The sequence below is a fragment of the Bidens hawaiensis genome, unplaced genomic scaffold, assembly GCF_021521415.1.
Source record: "Bidens hawaiensis isolate Kalapana, Puna unplaced genomic scaffold, B.hawaiensis_p1.1 tig00043871_1, whole genome shotgun sequence".
In the NCBI taxonomy this organism is placed as follows: domain Eukaryota; kingdom Viridiplantae; phylum Streptophyta; class Magnoliopsida; order Asterales; family Asteraceae; genus Bidens; species Bidens hawaiensis.
This window is the reverse complement of record NW_027497779.1, coordinates 1-15,489: the sequence shown is the minus strand read 5'-3', so window position 1 is coordinate 15,489 and position 15,489 is coordinate 1. Positions and strand designations below refer to the sequence as shown.

At 32.1% G+C, this 15,489-nt stretch overlaps 1 protein-coding gene and 1 pseudogene across 3 annotated transcripts; one reads left to right on the top strand and one right to left on the bottom strand.

Annotated features, from left to right (window-relative positions):
- The first annotated feature begins 5,631 nt into the window (after nt 1-5,631).
- Nucleotides 5,632-11,785, top strand: LOC143594569 (beta-galactosidase-like; annotated as a pseudogene). Its single transcript, XR_013146357.1, has 18 exons — nt 5,632-6,016; nt 6,427-6,522; nt 6,640-6,752; nt 6,957-7,023; nt 7,116-7,208; nt 7,293-7,436; nt 8,257-8,345; nt 8,440-8,545; nt 8,968-9,055; nt 9,221-9,339; nt 9,445-9,610; nt 9,705-9,877; nt 9,954-10,063; nt 10,194-10,303; nt 10,400-10,510; nt 10,602-10,712; nt 11,223-11,428; nt 11,518-11,785. The product of XR_013146357.1 is annotated as a beta-galactosidase-like (transcript).
- A 147-nt stretch (nt 11,786-11,932) lies between these two features.
- LOC143594570 (uncharacterized) lies at nt 11,933-14,517 on the bottom strand. 2 transcript variants are annotated; one of them, XM_077073844.1, is made up of 5 exons: nt 14,339-14,517; nt 13,439-13,628; nt 13,147-13,350; nt 12,787-13,074; nt 11,933-12,689 (listed from the first exon to the last, which is right to left on the bottom strand). In XM_077073844.1, exons 2-5 carry the CDS (start codon nt 13,588-13,590, stop codon nt 12,458-12,460), a joined length of 876 nt encoding a protein of 291 aa, XP_076929959.1. In that variant the 5' UTR covers nt 13,591-13,628; nt 14,339-14,517; the 3' UTR covers nt 11,933-12,457. The 2 variants fall into 2 exon arrangements, with proteins under 2 accessions (XP_076929959.1, XP_076929958.1); XM_077073843.1 differs by lacking the exon at nt 14,339-14,517 and having other exon boundaries at nt 13,439-13,686.
- Nucleotides 14,518-15,489: the final 972 nt, after the last annotated feature.

Here is a 15,489-nt window from a genome sequence, read left to right as displayed (position 1 = left end):
TACCTTGGAGATTACTAATTAATTTGCTTAAAATAAACTCGATCAAACTTTTAATTAAAAAATCATTTGATTTTATTCGTGTTCTTAAAAAGTATGTTCGATATGTAACTTTAGTATAGTAAAATCTATAGATTGATTAAAATACATTTATAAACCCTGTAAGAAATTTGTCATGATATAACATCAAATTTCTAATTACTTTATGGAAAATATATAAGTTAAATGAATAACTAAAATAACTTTATGAAAAATACATATGTTAAATGAATACCTAAAATAACTCAGAAGTTGTATGGACTCAATTTATAGAAAGAAAAATGAAATGCATCAACAACTAACTTGGTAATGTGTCATTTGGTATTTTGTTATTGATAAATATAAGTTTCAAAGGACAAGAGTATTAATGCAATTTATTAGCTATTGAAAAAGAAATTGACTTTGACACCCACACTTTTAAAGATAACTTAGAATATTTCTGGAAGGTTGAGTGTAAACCAAAAATTCCGTTTGTAAAAATCTTTAACAAAAAAAGAAGATTAAATTGATTTTTTTTCTAGTAAAATTGTAAAAGAATGAACCTTTCTAGTGTTACTAACAAATTTAAAAAAATTATATACTTACTAGTAAATTATATAAAACTGTAACATGTTATTCATAAGTTAATCTCCAGTTCAATAATTTTCATGGTAACTATGTGATGATTGCACATTTTTTTTATCAATCATGCAAACATATGACACCAAAATTGTAATAAAAAAAATGCAAAAATAAAATTTTGGATTGCTATATAATGAAGGTTGGCCAACCAGCAAGTCAGTAACCACTATATGTCTATATGTGCAACATGGCATGGGTTTGTAACCAAATGGGCCTAAATGCTAACCACATGACCAAAATGTCCCAACACAACTAACTTAAGTGCATAGGTGTCTTTGGTTTGTTGTATGGATGGTTCAACACTTCAACTAACTTCACTACCTTAAAAACACAAAATAAATATATTTTTAGTAAATGTGATATAAGTTTCCTATCCTAGAAATGATATATTACTATAAATGATATATATGTTACTATTTCTAATAGGTTGTTAAACCGAAATCGACATACTATTGAAATTTGTGGGCCCGCAATCGACTTCTATTTCCGAATAATCACTCACCACTAGCAATGTTAAAGATTTCGTACCCAATGATGACAAGTATTAAAATAAATCTGAAAAACAACGTTTTCTTTTGTTAAAAACATGATGTCATGTCAAAGATTATAACTATAGTTATGAAAATGAAAGTTAGTTTAGTATTAAGTCAAAGCTAATTTTGTTGAAGGCATTAATCAATTAGTTGAACCTACTACATAGTTTGTTGTAGTTGTCACTATTATTTCAAAATAATACCTTTTAAGTAATAAGCGATGAGAACCGAATAAACACATATATGTACGCATTATTTTGAATGTGATATAAGATGATTAACTAACCTCTTACCATATATAGCACTCGCTACAAAGAACAATATTATTCGCTTCTCGCGATATGCCATTTAAAATTAGTTCTATATTAGCACGTCCAACAAAAGCATAGGTTGAAAATCATTATCACTTCAAATAGAAAATGCAAATTTAACATAAAGCAAAATACCCATTAAATGACAATTGTATTGTTTTAAGCTATAAAAATTGGTTCGTATTGCATAGAGAAAAAAAAATAGATAAAACATCTAGAAACATGATTAAATTAATTTGTTTTATAATATAAAGCAAGACACATAAAATTGACTGGGTTTATTTATAATTCAATTAAGTTATATTAACAAACTTTGATTACGATATAGATTGACTTGTAGTCTTCTAGTTTACGACAATAAAGACAATTATGTCTTTATATTATAAGGAAAATTGGATTTTAATAATCCCAACTTAATGCAGTTGGCCGATAATAATCCCAACTTTGAAAATAGTTGTCACTGGTCCCAACTTTCACACTATTTGTTTTCACTGGATCTCCGTTAAAAAAAACTTAACGAAGTTAAGTTTTTTTCAAATTTCAAACTGTTATTTTAGGGCTTTTGATCGGAATGGGGATACGAGTCGATTTATGTAAAACTTAACTCGAAACACCGTTTCAAACAACTTGATTTTTGTTAAATAAAAGTTTAAACACCGGAATTGAGGCATCCTTTAGTCGTTTGGACGACCGTTTGAAGGTAAGTTTTACATAAATCGACTCGTATCCTAATTCCGATCAAAAGCCCTAAAATATCAGTTTGAAATTTGAAAAAAACTTAACTTCGTTATGTTTATTTTAACAGAGATCCAGTGAAAACAAATAGTGTGAAAATTGGGACCAGTGACAGCTATTTTCAAAGTTGGGATTATTATCGGCCAACTGCATTAAGTTGGGATTATTAAAATCCAATTTTCCATATTATAAATTCGATACATCATATTCTTTGGTAGTAGGGGTGAGAAAAAAACGGTTCGGAACCGCCAGAACCGAGGAACCGGAACCGAACTGGTGCCTCAGAACCGCTAATGTGTGTACCGGTTCGGTTCTCGGTTATCAGAATTTGCTTTAAACGGTTCCCGGTTCGGTTCCGGGTAAAACCGGCGGTTCTAGACTTGGAACCGAAGAACCGGAATATTCAAAACGTTTTAAATAAATTTACCAATCCTCATTTTTTATAGAGTAACTTATTAACCGGCATCCATTCAATCATTTTTTAATTCAAATCTTCTTTCTTTACGTTCAAGAACTAGCAACCATGATCAATTTTGATTTAAGCTATCAAGGTAATTTAATATAAAATGACATGATCTTCTATTAATCTATCGTTGCTAATGATTTATTTAACTTCAAACCTTATGTTTTAACAACGGATGTTCATGTTGTAATCTAAATTAGTTTTACCGTAAAAGAAGACATACAATTGTATAAATTTATTTTGCAATTTGCAAGGTTTGCATAACTCATTTGATAAATAAATTATCGAACCGGTTCTAGCCAGAACCGCTTAGCGAGAACCGGCTTTAGCAGTTCTAGAACCGAACCGGTTTACTATAATAGGTTCTGGTTCCGGTTCTATTTTTCACTTGTTTTCGGTTCCGGTTCGGTTTCGGTTCCGGTTCGGTTCTCGCGGTTCTGAACCGTTTGCACAGCCCTATTTGGTAGCATGATCAATTAATATTCATACTATTTTGATGTGTAGGATGACACCTTATAAAACACTAATCACTTTATATAAAATAGGTTTAATCTTCAATCTTTATCTTAAAATATTACGCCTATACATAAGTATATTTTACACTCTTATAATGTTATCATGATTTATTATTATTATTATTATTATTATTATTATTATTATTAAAATTTGTTCCAAAATGAAAAGAAACAAAGCGAGAAAGATTTATTTTGAATACAAGTTGCTAAAAGCTTTGAATGCTTGAAAAGAAATACATTGAAGGCCACAAGAGATGTGACCACTAAAATATGTAGCAACTACAATTATTAAAGCCAAAACTTATTTTTTTAAGTATCCTACCTTTAAGAAAATTTAACATTTAACTATTATTAATAAATCAAACAAAAGGGATTTAAATAAAAGTTATTGAATTATTAAACATTTAAGAATTTAGCTCTTTATTCTTTAAAATATATATTTAATGAATAAGTGAGATATAAACAACTATGTATATATAAGGATCATATCAAAGTAGGGACATATGATCGTCGTTACATATATGTGGCTTTCTCATCCATATGAATGATTGAATCCACTTGGATACAATCCTACGTTACATGAAAGCGAAGTCAATATCTATCATCATTTTAAGTTAACATTTCATTATTTATGCGCGCAAACATTATCTTATTATATCAATATCGATACAATAATGTAGAAATGTGAAATTAACTCTTGTATATGTATGGTTAAACCCAATGATACATTTTATTCACCTCATTCATCATGTAATTCATCATGATTATACATATAGCATGTCTTATACATTAAGTTATCATCCTTTACTCTAATCCAAGTAAATTACTATACAATACATACGCGTAAATACTAAATACTGGCATAACCATATTGATTTTAACATGTGTATCCTTGTATGCAACATGTGTATCCTTGTATGCAGGGGTAGACCTATGTAGAGGTTGGGGGAGGGGGGGGGGGGGTGCCCACCTTAAATATTTTTTTAGTGTTATTTGTATATGAAAATCCTGATCGCCCCCTTATGATTAGTGTTAAGTCCTGATGTCGCCCCCCCAAGAAATAATTCATGGGTCCGTCAATGCTTGTATGCACAATCAACTTCAAGTATTTCCAAAGCGTGTTCCATAGAAGTTAATAAAAACCATACATAATTCAATTTGTTCGTGCGTTGATCTTTTTCATTTTATTCAGTCATAATTTAGATCAAACTGAATCAATTTCACCAAAAACACCAACACTTAAATTGAAACATGCCATCTAATAATTGAGTGACTTTGGAACTTTTATAAACTGACTCAGTGGTCATCCTCCGGCCTATAAAGGGTGTCACGTTTTAGCACTCTTTTAACGTTTATAAAAGTTTACAGTTTGAAAAAAAAAAGTGAAAAACTAAAATCTGAAGTCCAAAAATCATTTGGCTTTAACCTATAATCTAACTGAACCGGTTTATGCTCACATCTTGTTTAACTAATAACAAAAGTGGATGACTTAAAAGTTAAAAGCCAAAAAGAAAAGAAAAAGTCGTTTTCAACTGTTTTTAATATATTCAATTATTAATTGTTGAATTTGCTAGATGAAATGACTATAATAGGTCTCCAAAGTCCCCATCATCTCAAATTTAGGGGCACCTTTAAAAGAATATCTTTAATGCATGGGTCTGGAATAGAGGTATGCTTGAACAAGTAAGTTTGTTGCATGAAATAAAAGATGGATAAGGATATATGACTATATCACTTCAATGTTGTATAAATTTTAAATACAATAGTTGTCCTAAATAGTTATTGCGTTCATATTATTAGTTTTGAAATAAACGTCTCTATATATATAAATAAAATTTATTGTTAATTCTTTTTTAAATAAAAATTTCATTAAAACAACTAACAAGACTCTTGGAACCAAACAATTAAATGAGAATTACAACGGAAAATTACACAAATTCTTCCGAAGCATATTTTCAAAAGATTATCGATTTTTTATCTAGAGAAAACCTAACGATTATTGATCGATTTAAACTCCGTTATTACTAATTTTATAATTTATATATTGATTATCAAATAATTATTGAACTAAAACATCACTAGAATATGTAGGTTCATACCCCACCTTGGATTTGTACACACTATTTTTCGCCTATACAACTCGTATAGGCCCTGAGTTAGGTCAGTTTGTGTTAAGCCTATACGAGCTGTTGAAGACCTATACGGCTTGTATAGGGCTACACAGGCCGTATAGACTGCACAAATCTCTTTTTATTTCTCTCTATGTACACTTATCAACCACACATGACATATACGATCGGTGTGATCCTATACGAACCGTATTGGACCATGGACTGATATATGAATCATATCCCAACCAAAATTCAAAGTTGGTTATGGTGGAGCCAGTTTTATCATACAAACTTAAACCAAAAGCGAGAAAAACCTAAGAAAATGGGACCCATTAGAATCTTTAAAAGGAGTTCCTCAACTTCTTAAAATTCAACACACTTGAAGTCTTTGAACCATAACTCACACCCCCTATACAAAACCCCATTTACACTTCATCATCAAAAGCATCAAAAATACAAATAAAAACAAAAACAAGTTTCTTTCTTTGAAACTTTTTAAAGGGGAAAGTAATATTCAAGAATGTGGAGAATGCCTAGAAACAAGATACTATTGTTACTAGTTATACTTTCTTGTGCTTGTTACTACTCCATTAAAGCAACTGTATCTTATGATGATAAAGCCATTATCATCAATGGCAGAAGAAGGATACTCATGTCTGGTTCTATTCATTACCCAAGAAGCACCCCTGAGGTATTTCACTCTGTTCAAGTTTTTTATTTTATTTTTATTTTTATTTTTATTTTTTTTGTTCTTAATTCTTCAATGCTCCATCAAAGATTGTATTTTTTTCATGTGGGTATCTCTGTTTTGCATAATTTGAATGATTTTTTTTTATCTTGATTCTTGAATTAATGCCATTTTTCTGGGCTTTGTTTATTAGGAGTCTTTATGTGTGAAAAATGAATATTTTAGTCTTTTCTCTTTTATTTTCAATAAATTTTGGTGCTTTTGGTCTTTAATGCCTCAATATATGTTAAATTTTATATCTTTTTTACATGGGTTTCTTTTGATTTCAAATCTTTTTGTTCATTTTGGTCTTAATTTTGATTATCCCATATAAATTTCTTAACTTTATTAAATTTTGTTGTGTGTGTGTGCAGATGTGGCCTGATCTTATAAGAAAGGCTAAAGATGGAGGCTTAGATGCCATACAAACATATGTATTTTGGAATGGGCATGAACCATCTCCTGGGAAGGTACAAATAATTTCAGAAGTACCAATTTATGCATTTATTAATATATTTAATGAATTATTATTATTATTATTATTATTATTATTATTATTATTATTATTATTATGTTTATGTTTCCAGTACAACTTTGAAGGGAGGTATGATTTAGTGAAGTTCATAAAACTGATACAAGAAGAAGGTCTCTATGTTAACTTACGAATCGGCCCATACGTTTGTGCCGAATGGAATTTCGGGTAATACACTAATCCATCAAATCTCTCATGTTTGCATCACAATATGCACTTTTTGTAGTTATCGGTTTTCCGCATTATGAAAGTCTATTTCAACTTTGACTAAAATGAAGTGTAACAATCTTAATATAAAAATGATAAAATAAAAGTATGTGACTTTATCATTTAGAGATGAATATACCTAACTATACTCTGTTTTGGATTCAGGGGATTCCCTGTTTGGCTTAAATATCTACCCGGTATGTCGTTTAGAACCGATAATGAACCTTTCAAGGTTAGCAATTAATATTCTGTAAGTTAAGTCAAATAGCTTAATACAAGAATCTAGCTTTGTTAATATTTTTAATTGTTTTTATCATTATAAAGATTGCAATGGAAAGATTTACAAAGAAAATAGTCAGCATGATGAAGTCAGAGGGACTATTTGAACCTCAAGGAGGTCCAATTATCATGTCTCAGGTTTTGACTTTTGACTTTTGACTTTTGACTTATTTGACTTAAGTTAGAGTTTTTACTTCATATGAATATTGGTTGTGATTTCAGATAGAAAACGAGTACGGGCCCGTTGAGTGGGATATCGGTGCACCGGGAAAAGCTTACACTAAATGGGCAGCCCAAATGGCTGCTGGTTTAGGAACCGGTGTCCCTTGGATCATGTGCAAACAAGAAGATGCCCCTGATCCAATGGTGAGCATTTACTTATATACAAAAATAGGGAAAAGATGCAATACAATAATTGCTTAACGTACAAGAATACAAGAATACTTATATTTCATGAAATCGATCCATGAAATCACATCACAAGATCTCGAAATCGTCAATATATATCCAATTAATCGTTGGTTCACTGAAATAAACAGTTTTGGATCGTTTATCGATTAATTTTTTACTTTTTTTTCACGAAAACCGTTTTTGAGCATTTTAGTATTTTTGCCTTTGTTTTTTGCCTTTGAGCGTCTCGCGTACCTATCGTGCGTTAAGGCGTAAAAAGAGGACGGCTTAAGACAGCAAGAACGGCCAAAAGAAGTAAGTCACTTGCAAGCCCAGGAAGAATGAAAAGAAATCGATGAATATTGTCCAGTCTCGACCCTACACAAATAAATGCTTTAAATGTAAAATTACAAAGGGGTAGTTTTATATATATATATATATCCTCTAAAAATTTTAAAACTTTGATATAAATTCTTCTAAATTTTATAAGATCATATTTTCTTTAAAAAAAGTTGTAGTATACACTCAACCAGACCGGAACATTATATGTTGAGATAATACTTTTGTATTACAAAAGGGAAATATGGTATTATGAAATTTGGAAGGATACATATCCAAAAAAAAAATTATATTCATACATACCTTGTTAAAAATCCTGGATATGTATAAATATATGATGTCACTATGCATGCATGTTTTCTAGCTTTATGCATTGTGTACCTCTAACTTTTCACATGGTACAATCCATGAAGCTTGTAATAATATAATTTGGTTGTACATGTTGATTACATGACAGATTGATACATGTAATGGTTTTTACTGTGAAAAATTCACTCCAAACAAGCCTTACAAACCTAAAATGTTTACAGAGCTTTGGACTGGCTGGTAAGTCATGTAAATCTCACTTTTTAAATTCTAATTATGTTCACTTAAATGTTATATTTGTCTTTTTAATGGTTGTTAATCTTTGTTATTTAAGGTTCACGGAATTTGGTGGACCGGTTCCTACTAGACCTGTAGAAGATATTGCATATGCAGTTGCAAGATTCATACAGAATAACGGTTCTTTTGTCAACTATTATATGGTATGTCACTATATAAATCAAATTGCACGAAAGAAAAAAAACAAACTTTAAACATTTTTTTTTCCAATTTTAGTAACTAAAATAAAAAAAAAAGTAACTAATTGTAACAACAAATGACACGTTCAACGATATCGATTTCTTTTCCCTAATTTTTCAAAAATATATATATTTTAAAAGAAGGTATTTTTTAAATTTGCAAATAAATTTATTTTTAACTTTTTCAAAAATGCACCTTTTTTTTGCCTACGTGGCATTTTATATAAATCAACAATGCCATGTCAAGTCACATGTAAAATGAGTTAAAATGAGTGTTGGTTGCTAAATTATTATAAACTTTAAATTGGTTTCTATTTTGAAAAATAATTTAAATGTATTAATTTGCTAGTTTACTAATAATACTTATATTATAATGATGGCTTTAGTACCATGGAGGAACAAATTTTGGTCGGACAGCTGGCGGTCTATTCATCACAACTAGTTATGATTATGATGCTCCTATTGATGAATATGGTATAAAAATAGATCATATTGTTTTATATATATAGAGAGTATCATTACAGAACTGTTAGATTATATATATATATATTATATATATATATATATTTATATATATATCATAGATGCATGTTTTCACCTAGAAATGTTGGCTTATTATTTATTAATGTAATGCTTCAGGATTACCAAATGAACCGAAATGGGGGCATTTAAGGGATTTACACACAGCGATAAAACTAATTGAACCGGCTTTAGTCTCAGCATATCCTACTGTTACCTATCCTGGAAATAATCAAGAGGTTAGTTAACTAGTTTAGTCAAATAGTAAAAAATATTGTATTTATAGTGGCAGTAAATTCAACCCGTTTACGTATGACCGGTCAACCCAAACGGGCCCGTTACAGATACATGTATTTCAACCAAAGTCCGGGGGCTGTGCAGCATTTCTCTCAAACTTTGACCCGCAAACTTCAACAAAAATAACATTTGGAAAATTCCGAATATGACCTTCCCCCTTGGTCTATTAGCATACTCCATGACTGCAAAGATGAAGTTTTCAACACTGCAAAGGTAAGAAAATTACCCTTTTACCCTTCTAAATTGCATAATATCAACTTTCAAAGCATTAAAACTGTCATATGAGATTGAGCTGATTACTTTGTAGGTTAAAGCTCCAAGCACACAAAAAAAGATGACAACCGTTGCAACTTTTGATTGGCAATCGTATGATGAAGAAGCTCCGTCTTCTGATGGCGGTGATACGTTTGCAATGTCGGGGTTGTACGAGCAGTTAAATGTAACTAGAGATGCCTCTGATTACTTGTGGTACCTCACAGAGTGAGCATCAATTATTTGTTGCTATTATTATTATTTTGTAAATATTCAACTGTTTTGTATTTGTTTGATTTTACAGAATAGATATATCGCCAAACGAACAGTTTCTGACAAACGGACAGCTTCCCGTGCTGACCGTTATGTCAGCAGGGCATGCTTTGCATGTCTTTATCAACAACCAACTCGCAGGTAAACCTTACTTTTCATGAGCATTAACCTTAAACTAGATGGGCTAAACAGGCTGGCCCATTGGGTCGGGTAATGGGTCAAGACGGGTTTGCGTTGAAATTGTCACATCTTGTTTTTGGTCATATTACAGGAACAGTCTGGGGATCACTGAAAAACCCGAAATTAACGTTTAGTCAAGATGTTAAGTTGAGAGCAGGCGTTAACAAGATCTCTATGCTAAGTGTTTCTGTGGGCCTTGCGGTTAGTTTTTGCACTTTTTTTTTGTGTGTGTGTATATATATGTCAACAACTCAACATATAAAAACATTTAACTAAATTATTTAATCACCGTTTTAGAACGTTGGCACGCACTTCGAGAACTACAATGTAGGGATTCTAGGTCCAATTACTATGAAAGGTCTAAATGAGGGTACAAGAGACTTGACAAAGCAACAATGGTCTTACAAGGTTGGTTTATTAACTTATAAACCCTTGTATAAATACATAATATTATATATTATGATTTAATGTAATAAAGTGAATTTTTTTATGATGGCAGGTTGGTTTAAAAGGCGAAACTTTAAGTCTACATACAGCTGATGGAAGTTCATCGGTTGAGTGGCTACAAGGAACATTTGTGGCTCTAAAACAACCGCTTACTTGGTACAAGGTAATTTTGTTCAACATTTGACCTAGGGGTGTGCACGGTTCGGTTCGGTTATTAGCCTCAACTAAAACCGAAAACAGAGTCACTGGTTAATCTATTTTATTAGCCAATCGGTTTTGGTTAATCGTATTAGCTTATTCGGTTAATTTGTCGGTTTTTGGTTCGGTTAAGTTAATTTCGGTTAATAACCAAAACCAAACGTAAGCTAAAATTTTTGCATAGAAATACATGAAATCTTGGTATAAATACATGAAATACGTAAAATGAAGGTATAAAGCATGAAATATGTGAAATGGAGGTATAAAAGCTAGATATATGTGAATATATGAATGGCTCGGTTTGATAATTTTGGTTAATTGAGGATACAAAAAAAACGAAAACAGGTTTTTTGTTAATTTCGGTTTAGTTTCATCGGTTTTGGTCAACGGTTCGGTTATTGCTCACACCCTTGAACAACATAACTAAAATCTAGCATCAACATATTCTAACATTGTTTTTTTTTTTTACTTTTAGACTACATTTAACGCACCAAAAGGAGACGACCCACTAGCTTTAGATATGAACGGCATGGGAAAAGGTCAAATATGGGTCAACGGTGAGGGCGTCGGGAGATACTGGCCCGCAAACAAAGCTCGTGGTAACTGTGATAAATGCAGTTACACTGGGATTTATAATGAAAATAAATGCAACAATTATTGCGGCGACCCATCTCAAAGATGGTGAGAAATCACCTTCATTTTCTCTTTGGTTATATCATTACTTGCTAAGCTAATTGCATATAATGTAACAAGCTTTGGTCTGATTTCAGGTATCATGTTCCGCGCTCATGGTTAAGACCGACGGGTAACTTCTTGGTTATTTTTGAAGAACTGGGAGGCAATCCAGATTGGATAACTTTGGTCCAAAGAACAACTTAAACAATAATATTTGGTTAAAGTTTTTAGTGAATTTCATAGGTTTAGTACATAAAAATAAAGATGAAAATAAAGGTATTGGTTTACTATGTAAAGGCATATCACTTGCCATATTGGCCAGTTAGAAAATTAGTATAGTTTCATTAGTGTGTATGAACACAAAAAGTGATGCATCGTAACAAGTTTATTTTTGGATATCATATCATTTAACAGTTCAATCTAAACTTACTAGCGATAGTATTAATTGTATCATCGAGATCTTTGTAACCGTGAAAAGCATCCTGTCCTTGATGTCTCCACCGCAACATTCTTCTGTGTAGATCCTTGAACAAGATATCGTTGTTTTCGTTGGTTTCAAACTGTAGCAGTCTTTTGACACGTTTAATAAGATATCCAACAACCTTTAGTTTGACTTTGCAAATAAAGTCAACTGCAGTCTCTCGAGTTTCAAATAACGAATCAGAAATCTTTTCTGCTATATCAGTTAAATTGAAAACAATACAAGCGCCTTCAGTTTGCTCCTTTCGACTGTATATATCAATAGATTCATGATTCCGTCTTTTATGTTTTAATCCAGCGTGTTGATTTTCTGTTGACTGAAGAAGTGTACCGGTTGCGACATAATGAAGAAGCAATTCATATCCATCTTCAGTTATGCCATCCGAGCACCCGATCAAGATTCCTAAAATAACCCTTCTAAATATCACATTATTCTTTATATCAACTGTTTTCACATTTTCTAACTCCTCCAGCCATAGCCGAATAGTTTGACTTTGACATGCGTTAGCTTTCGGTTTCTTGAGCTTTTTATGTTCATATGAACTCAAATGCTTATCATTTAAACGCCCTTGATAAACTTTCAAACTTTTCAGCCAATAAGTGACAAACTGATTCATCATTAGGATCTAGAATCCATGCAATATACCACGCTGCATTAACTGAAAAGGACGATGTCAGCGGTTGATTACCCTCACTTACCACGCATATATTACCATCGCTAAAACTAGCTCCCGTGAGTAATATTGAAGCAAAATAGAACCAATCTGGGAAGTTCATTGCCATTGCCCTGTTCAGTAAAAGAATAAAAATGTAATCTTGAACTAAAACGATACCAAATTTAGTTAAAAATTAAATTATCAATGTAATCTGCCATTGACACGTACCATGTTGATTTGTGATCCACCATTGAAGCTGTTGTTGCAACATGTTTAAGTTTCCTCTTGGAATGAGAAACATCTTTTTCAATATTATGAATCAACTCAAGAAACCGGTCACGTGACAAGGGTCGAGCCAAGATTCTGAATAACTGATGCTTGAAATAAAAATAAGCATATGAAAATGGCAACTTTGATCCAATTTCTGCAGATAAACCCCACCGCATTGGTCTTGAAAGTACATCTAACACCATTGAAACAAATTCAACGTCAAGCTCTAACACAGAAGCTAGTCCCCTGTTATGATAGTCAACCCTTAAGTTAAATACAGTAAGTTTTGAAAAAACTTAAACTAGGGTCGAGAGATACGTTAGCAGAAACCAACGATGTAACAAAGCCCTCATTTCAATAAACATTAATGGAGATAATGCTAAACAAATAATTATCGATCGACATTCGATATTTTCATAAAGTTCTTCATTCAGACAAATAAAAGGTCTTCCGATAGCATCCTGCAGTATTTGTGATACATCTTTCACAAGGTTTTGAGGGTCAAGGTACCACAATGTTAGCCTGCAAAATAATTCAAATTGAAAGTAAACTACTTGTAACAAAAGTTAAATGTTTTGCCTTTGACACTGTTATATATAGTAAGGCACACCTCATTTGTAATCCTTGGCTGTCGAGATTAATTTCTTTTGGCATATAACACACCAACTTTGAAATTGCAGAAACCACGTCTTCAGTTGGTTGAACATTGAGAACTGGAGTAAGTTGCGTTGTGTACCCGAATTGAGTTGTCATTGCAGCCATTCTTAAAACAGCATGGAATAATGAACACGAAAGCGTTCCTTCAAAACATGAAAACCAATCTAATAAAGAGTAATGATTTGACTATCACAAGTACTACAACATGGAAGAAAATTGGTGATAACTATTAACAAGGAGAAAGTTCATATATGCCCCTTTAACTTTGAATATATCATATATACCACGCAAAAACTAAATATATCATATATGCCCTTACAGAGAGTTAAAATATCAAATATATCCAATTCTTTAAAAACGATTTTATAACTAACCATTTTACCCTTATTTGTGTAAAACTTTAAAATTTCATATATTCCCATCTTTAACTTTTTTTTATTCACCCAATTTTAGCTTAATTTTTTTACCCATTTTTAACTTAAATTTATTTTATTTTTACGCATATACAACTTCCGTTTATAACAAAAAATGAACATAAGTTAGCAAACAGATGCGATAAACTAACAGATTCGATAAACTAATGCAATAATATGCCCTAAATGCGATAATATAATGTGATACACAGATCTAATTTTTGTTGGTTCGACTGCGATTATATGTAGTTAAATTATCTAATTCGAACATACAAATTCGATCGTTCGAGATAACAAAAGAGGAGAGGCAACAGTTCGGTTGGCGTGCTTATTAATAGTATTTAAAATTTTTAATGTTTAAACAAATATAATGGAAAGGTGTAAAATGGTCATTAAGTAAAAATTCATTAAAATCGGGTACATATAATGCATACGCTTACCATGATCATTTACTTTCCTCAAAACATCACCACAAGCCTCCACCACCACCAAACACTCACCACCTGAAACCGAGCTAACCGACTCTTAAAACCTCCGCTTTACCAAACCTCACCACCTTACAATCCACCAACGAACATAAAACCGACACAATTGTATTCACCGAACACTCAACCACCGATCCAAACACCTAATTAAATTCAAATTAAATCCCAATTAAACTCATCAATAATAATAATAATAATAAGTTCAATTGAAGGTTACCTGTGGTGCCGTGAAGCACATTAATGATAACGCAGTATCCAAAACCCTAACCCTAGGTACTTCGTTCAAGTTGAGTAATTGATTCAAAGCTTCAATTAATACATCATTCGATTGGTCTTCGATTCGTGATGCGAGTGACGCGAATACAGCGGTGAGTTCCGGCGAGTTGGACATCGGCGGGAACGGAAGAGTGATAACCAACCGTGACTGAAATGATATTATTCGCCGCCAAAATTAAGAGGTTTTGGATATTGAATGGAGTTTGGGTTAATGAGTTGGGCTGATGGGTTTAACTTAAAACACTTTAAGCCCAATTTACAAAATAAGCCCTTGAGCCGACCAGGCGTAACCCGAATTGCGGGTATACACAATGTTGTAAAAATCCCGACTAAGCGTCGATTAATCCTTAATTAATCGCTAGCCCCTACTTCACTGATTCATTTTGGGCTAATCGACCAATTATTCAGTAAATGGTCAAATCCGGCCCAAAATCGACGGTTTCCGGCACAAATCAGCTTCTGGCAAGATTTTGGTACAAATCAATATTTTCTGACAAGATTTCAGCAAAAATCAGCGGTTTTCAACGAGATTCTAGCCGATTTCTAGGGCAATGTGTTTGTGTATGTATAGAATTGAAAAATTACCTATAAAAATGTATGCGTGTAAATATAAAGCTTAAAATTATACATGAAAGTCTGATCCGATTAATCGCTTAGTTCCTACCCCACCGTCCGACTAGCGCTAAACGATTTTTACAACACTGGGTATAGATAGGTTTCTGGTTCCTCACAGAAAATGGAACTGGAAACCACCGGAACTTGTTACAGCTCTACATGGTTAAAACTAAAACCAAACCAGCCCAAAAGACGATAAAAACAGGGTAAAGGTC

What these genes read in the sequence shown, in the direction of transcription:
- LOC143594570 (XM_077073844.1), bottom strand. Translation starts at nt 13,590, where the DNA reads ATGGCTGCAATGACAACTCAATTCGGGTACACAACGCAACTTACTCCA. An exon ending in CATCGTTGGTTTCTGCTAAC is followed by an intron (nt 13,075 to 13,146) that starts GTATCTCTCGAC and finishes CTATCATAACAG; the next exon opens with GGGACTAGCTTCTGTGTTAG. An exon ending in GTGGATCACAAATCAACATG is followed by an intron (nt 12,690 to 12,786) that starts GTACGTGTCAAT and finishes TTTACTGAACAG; the next exon opens with GGCAATGGCAATGAACTTCC.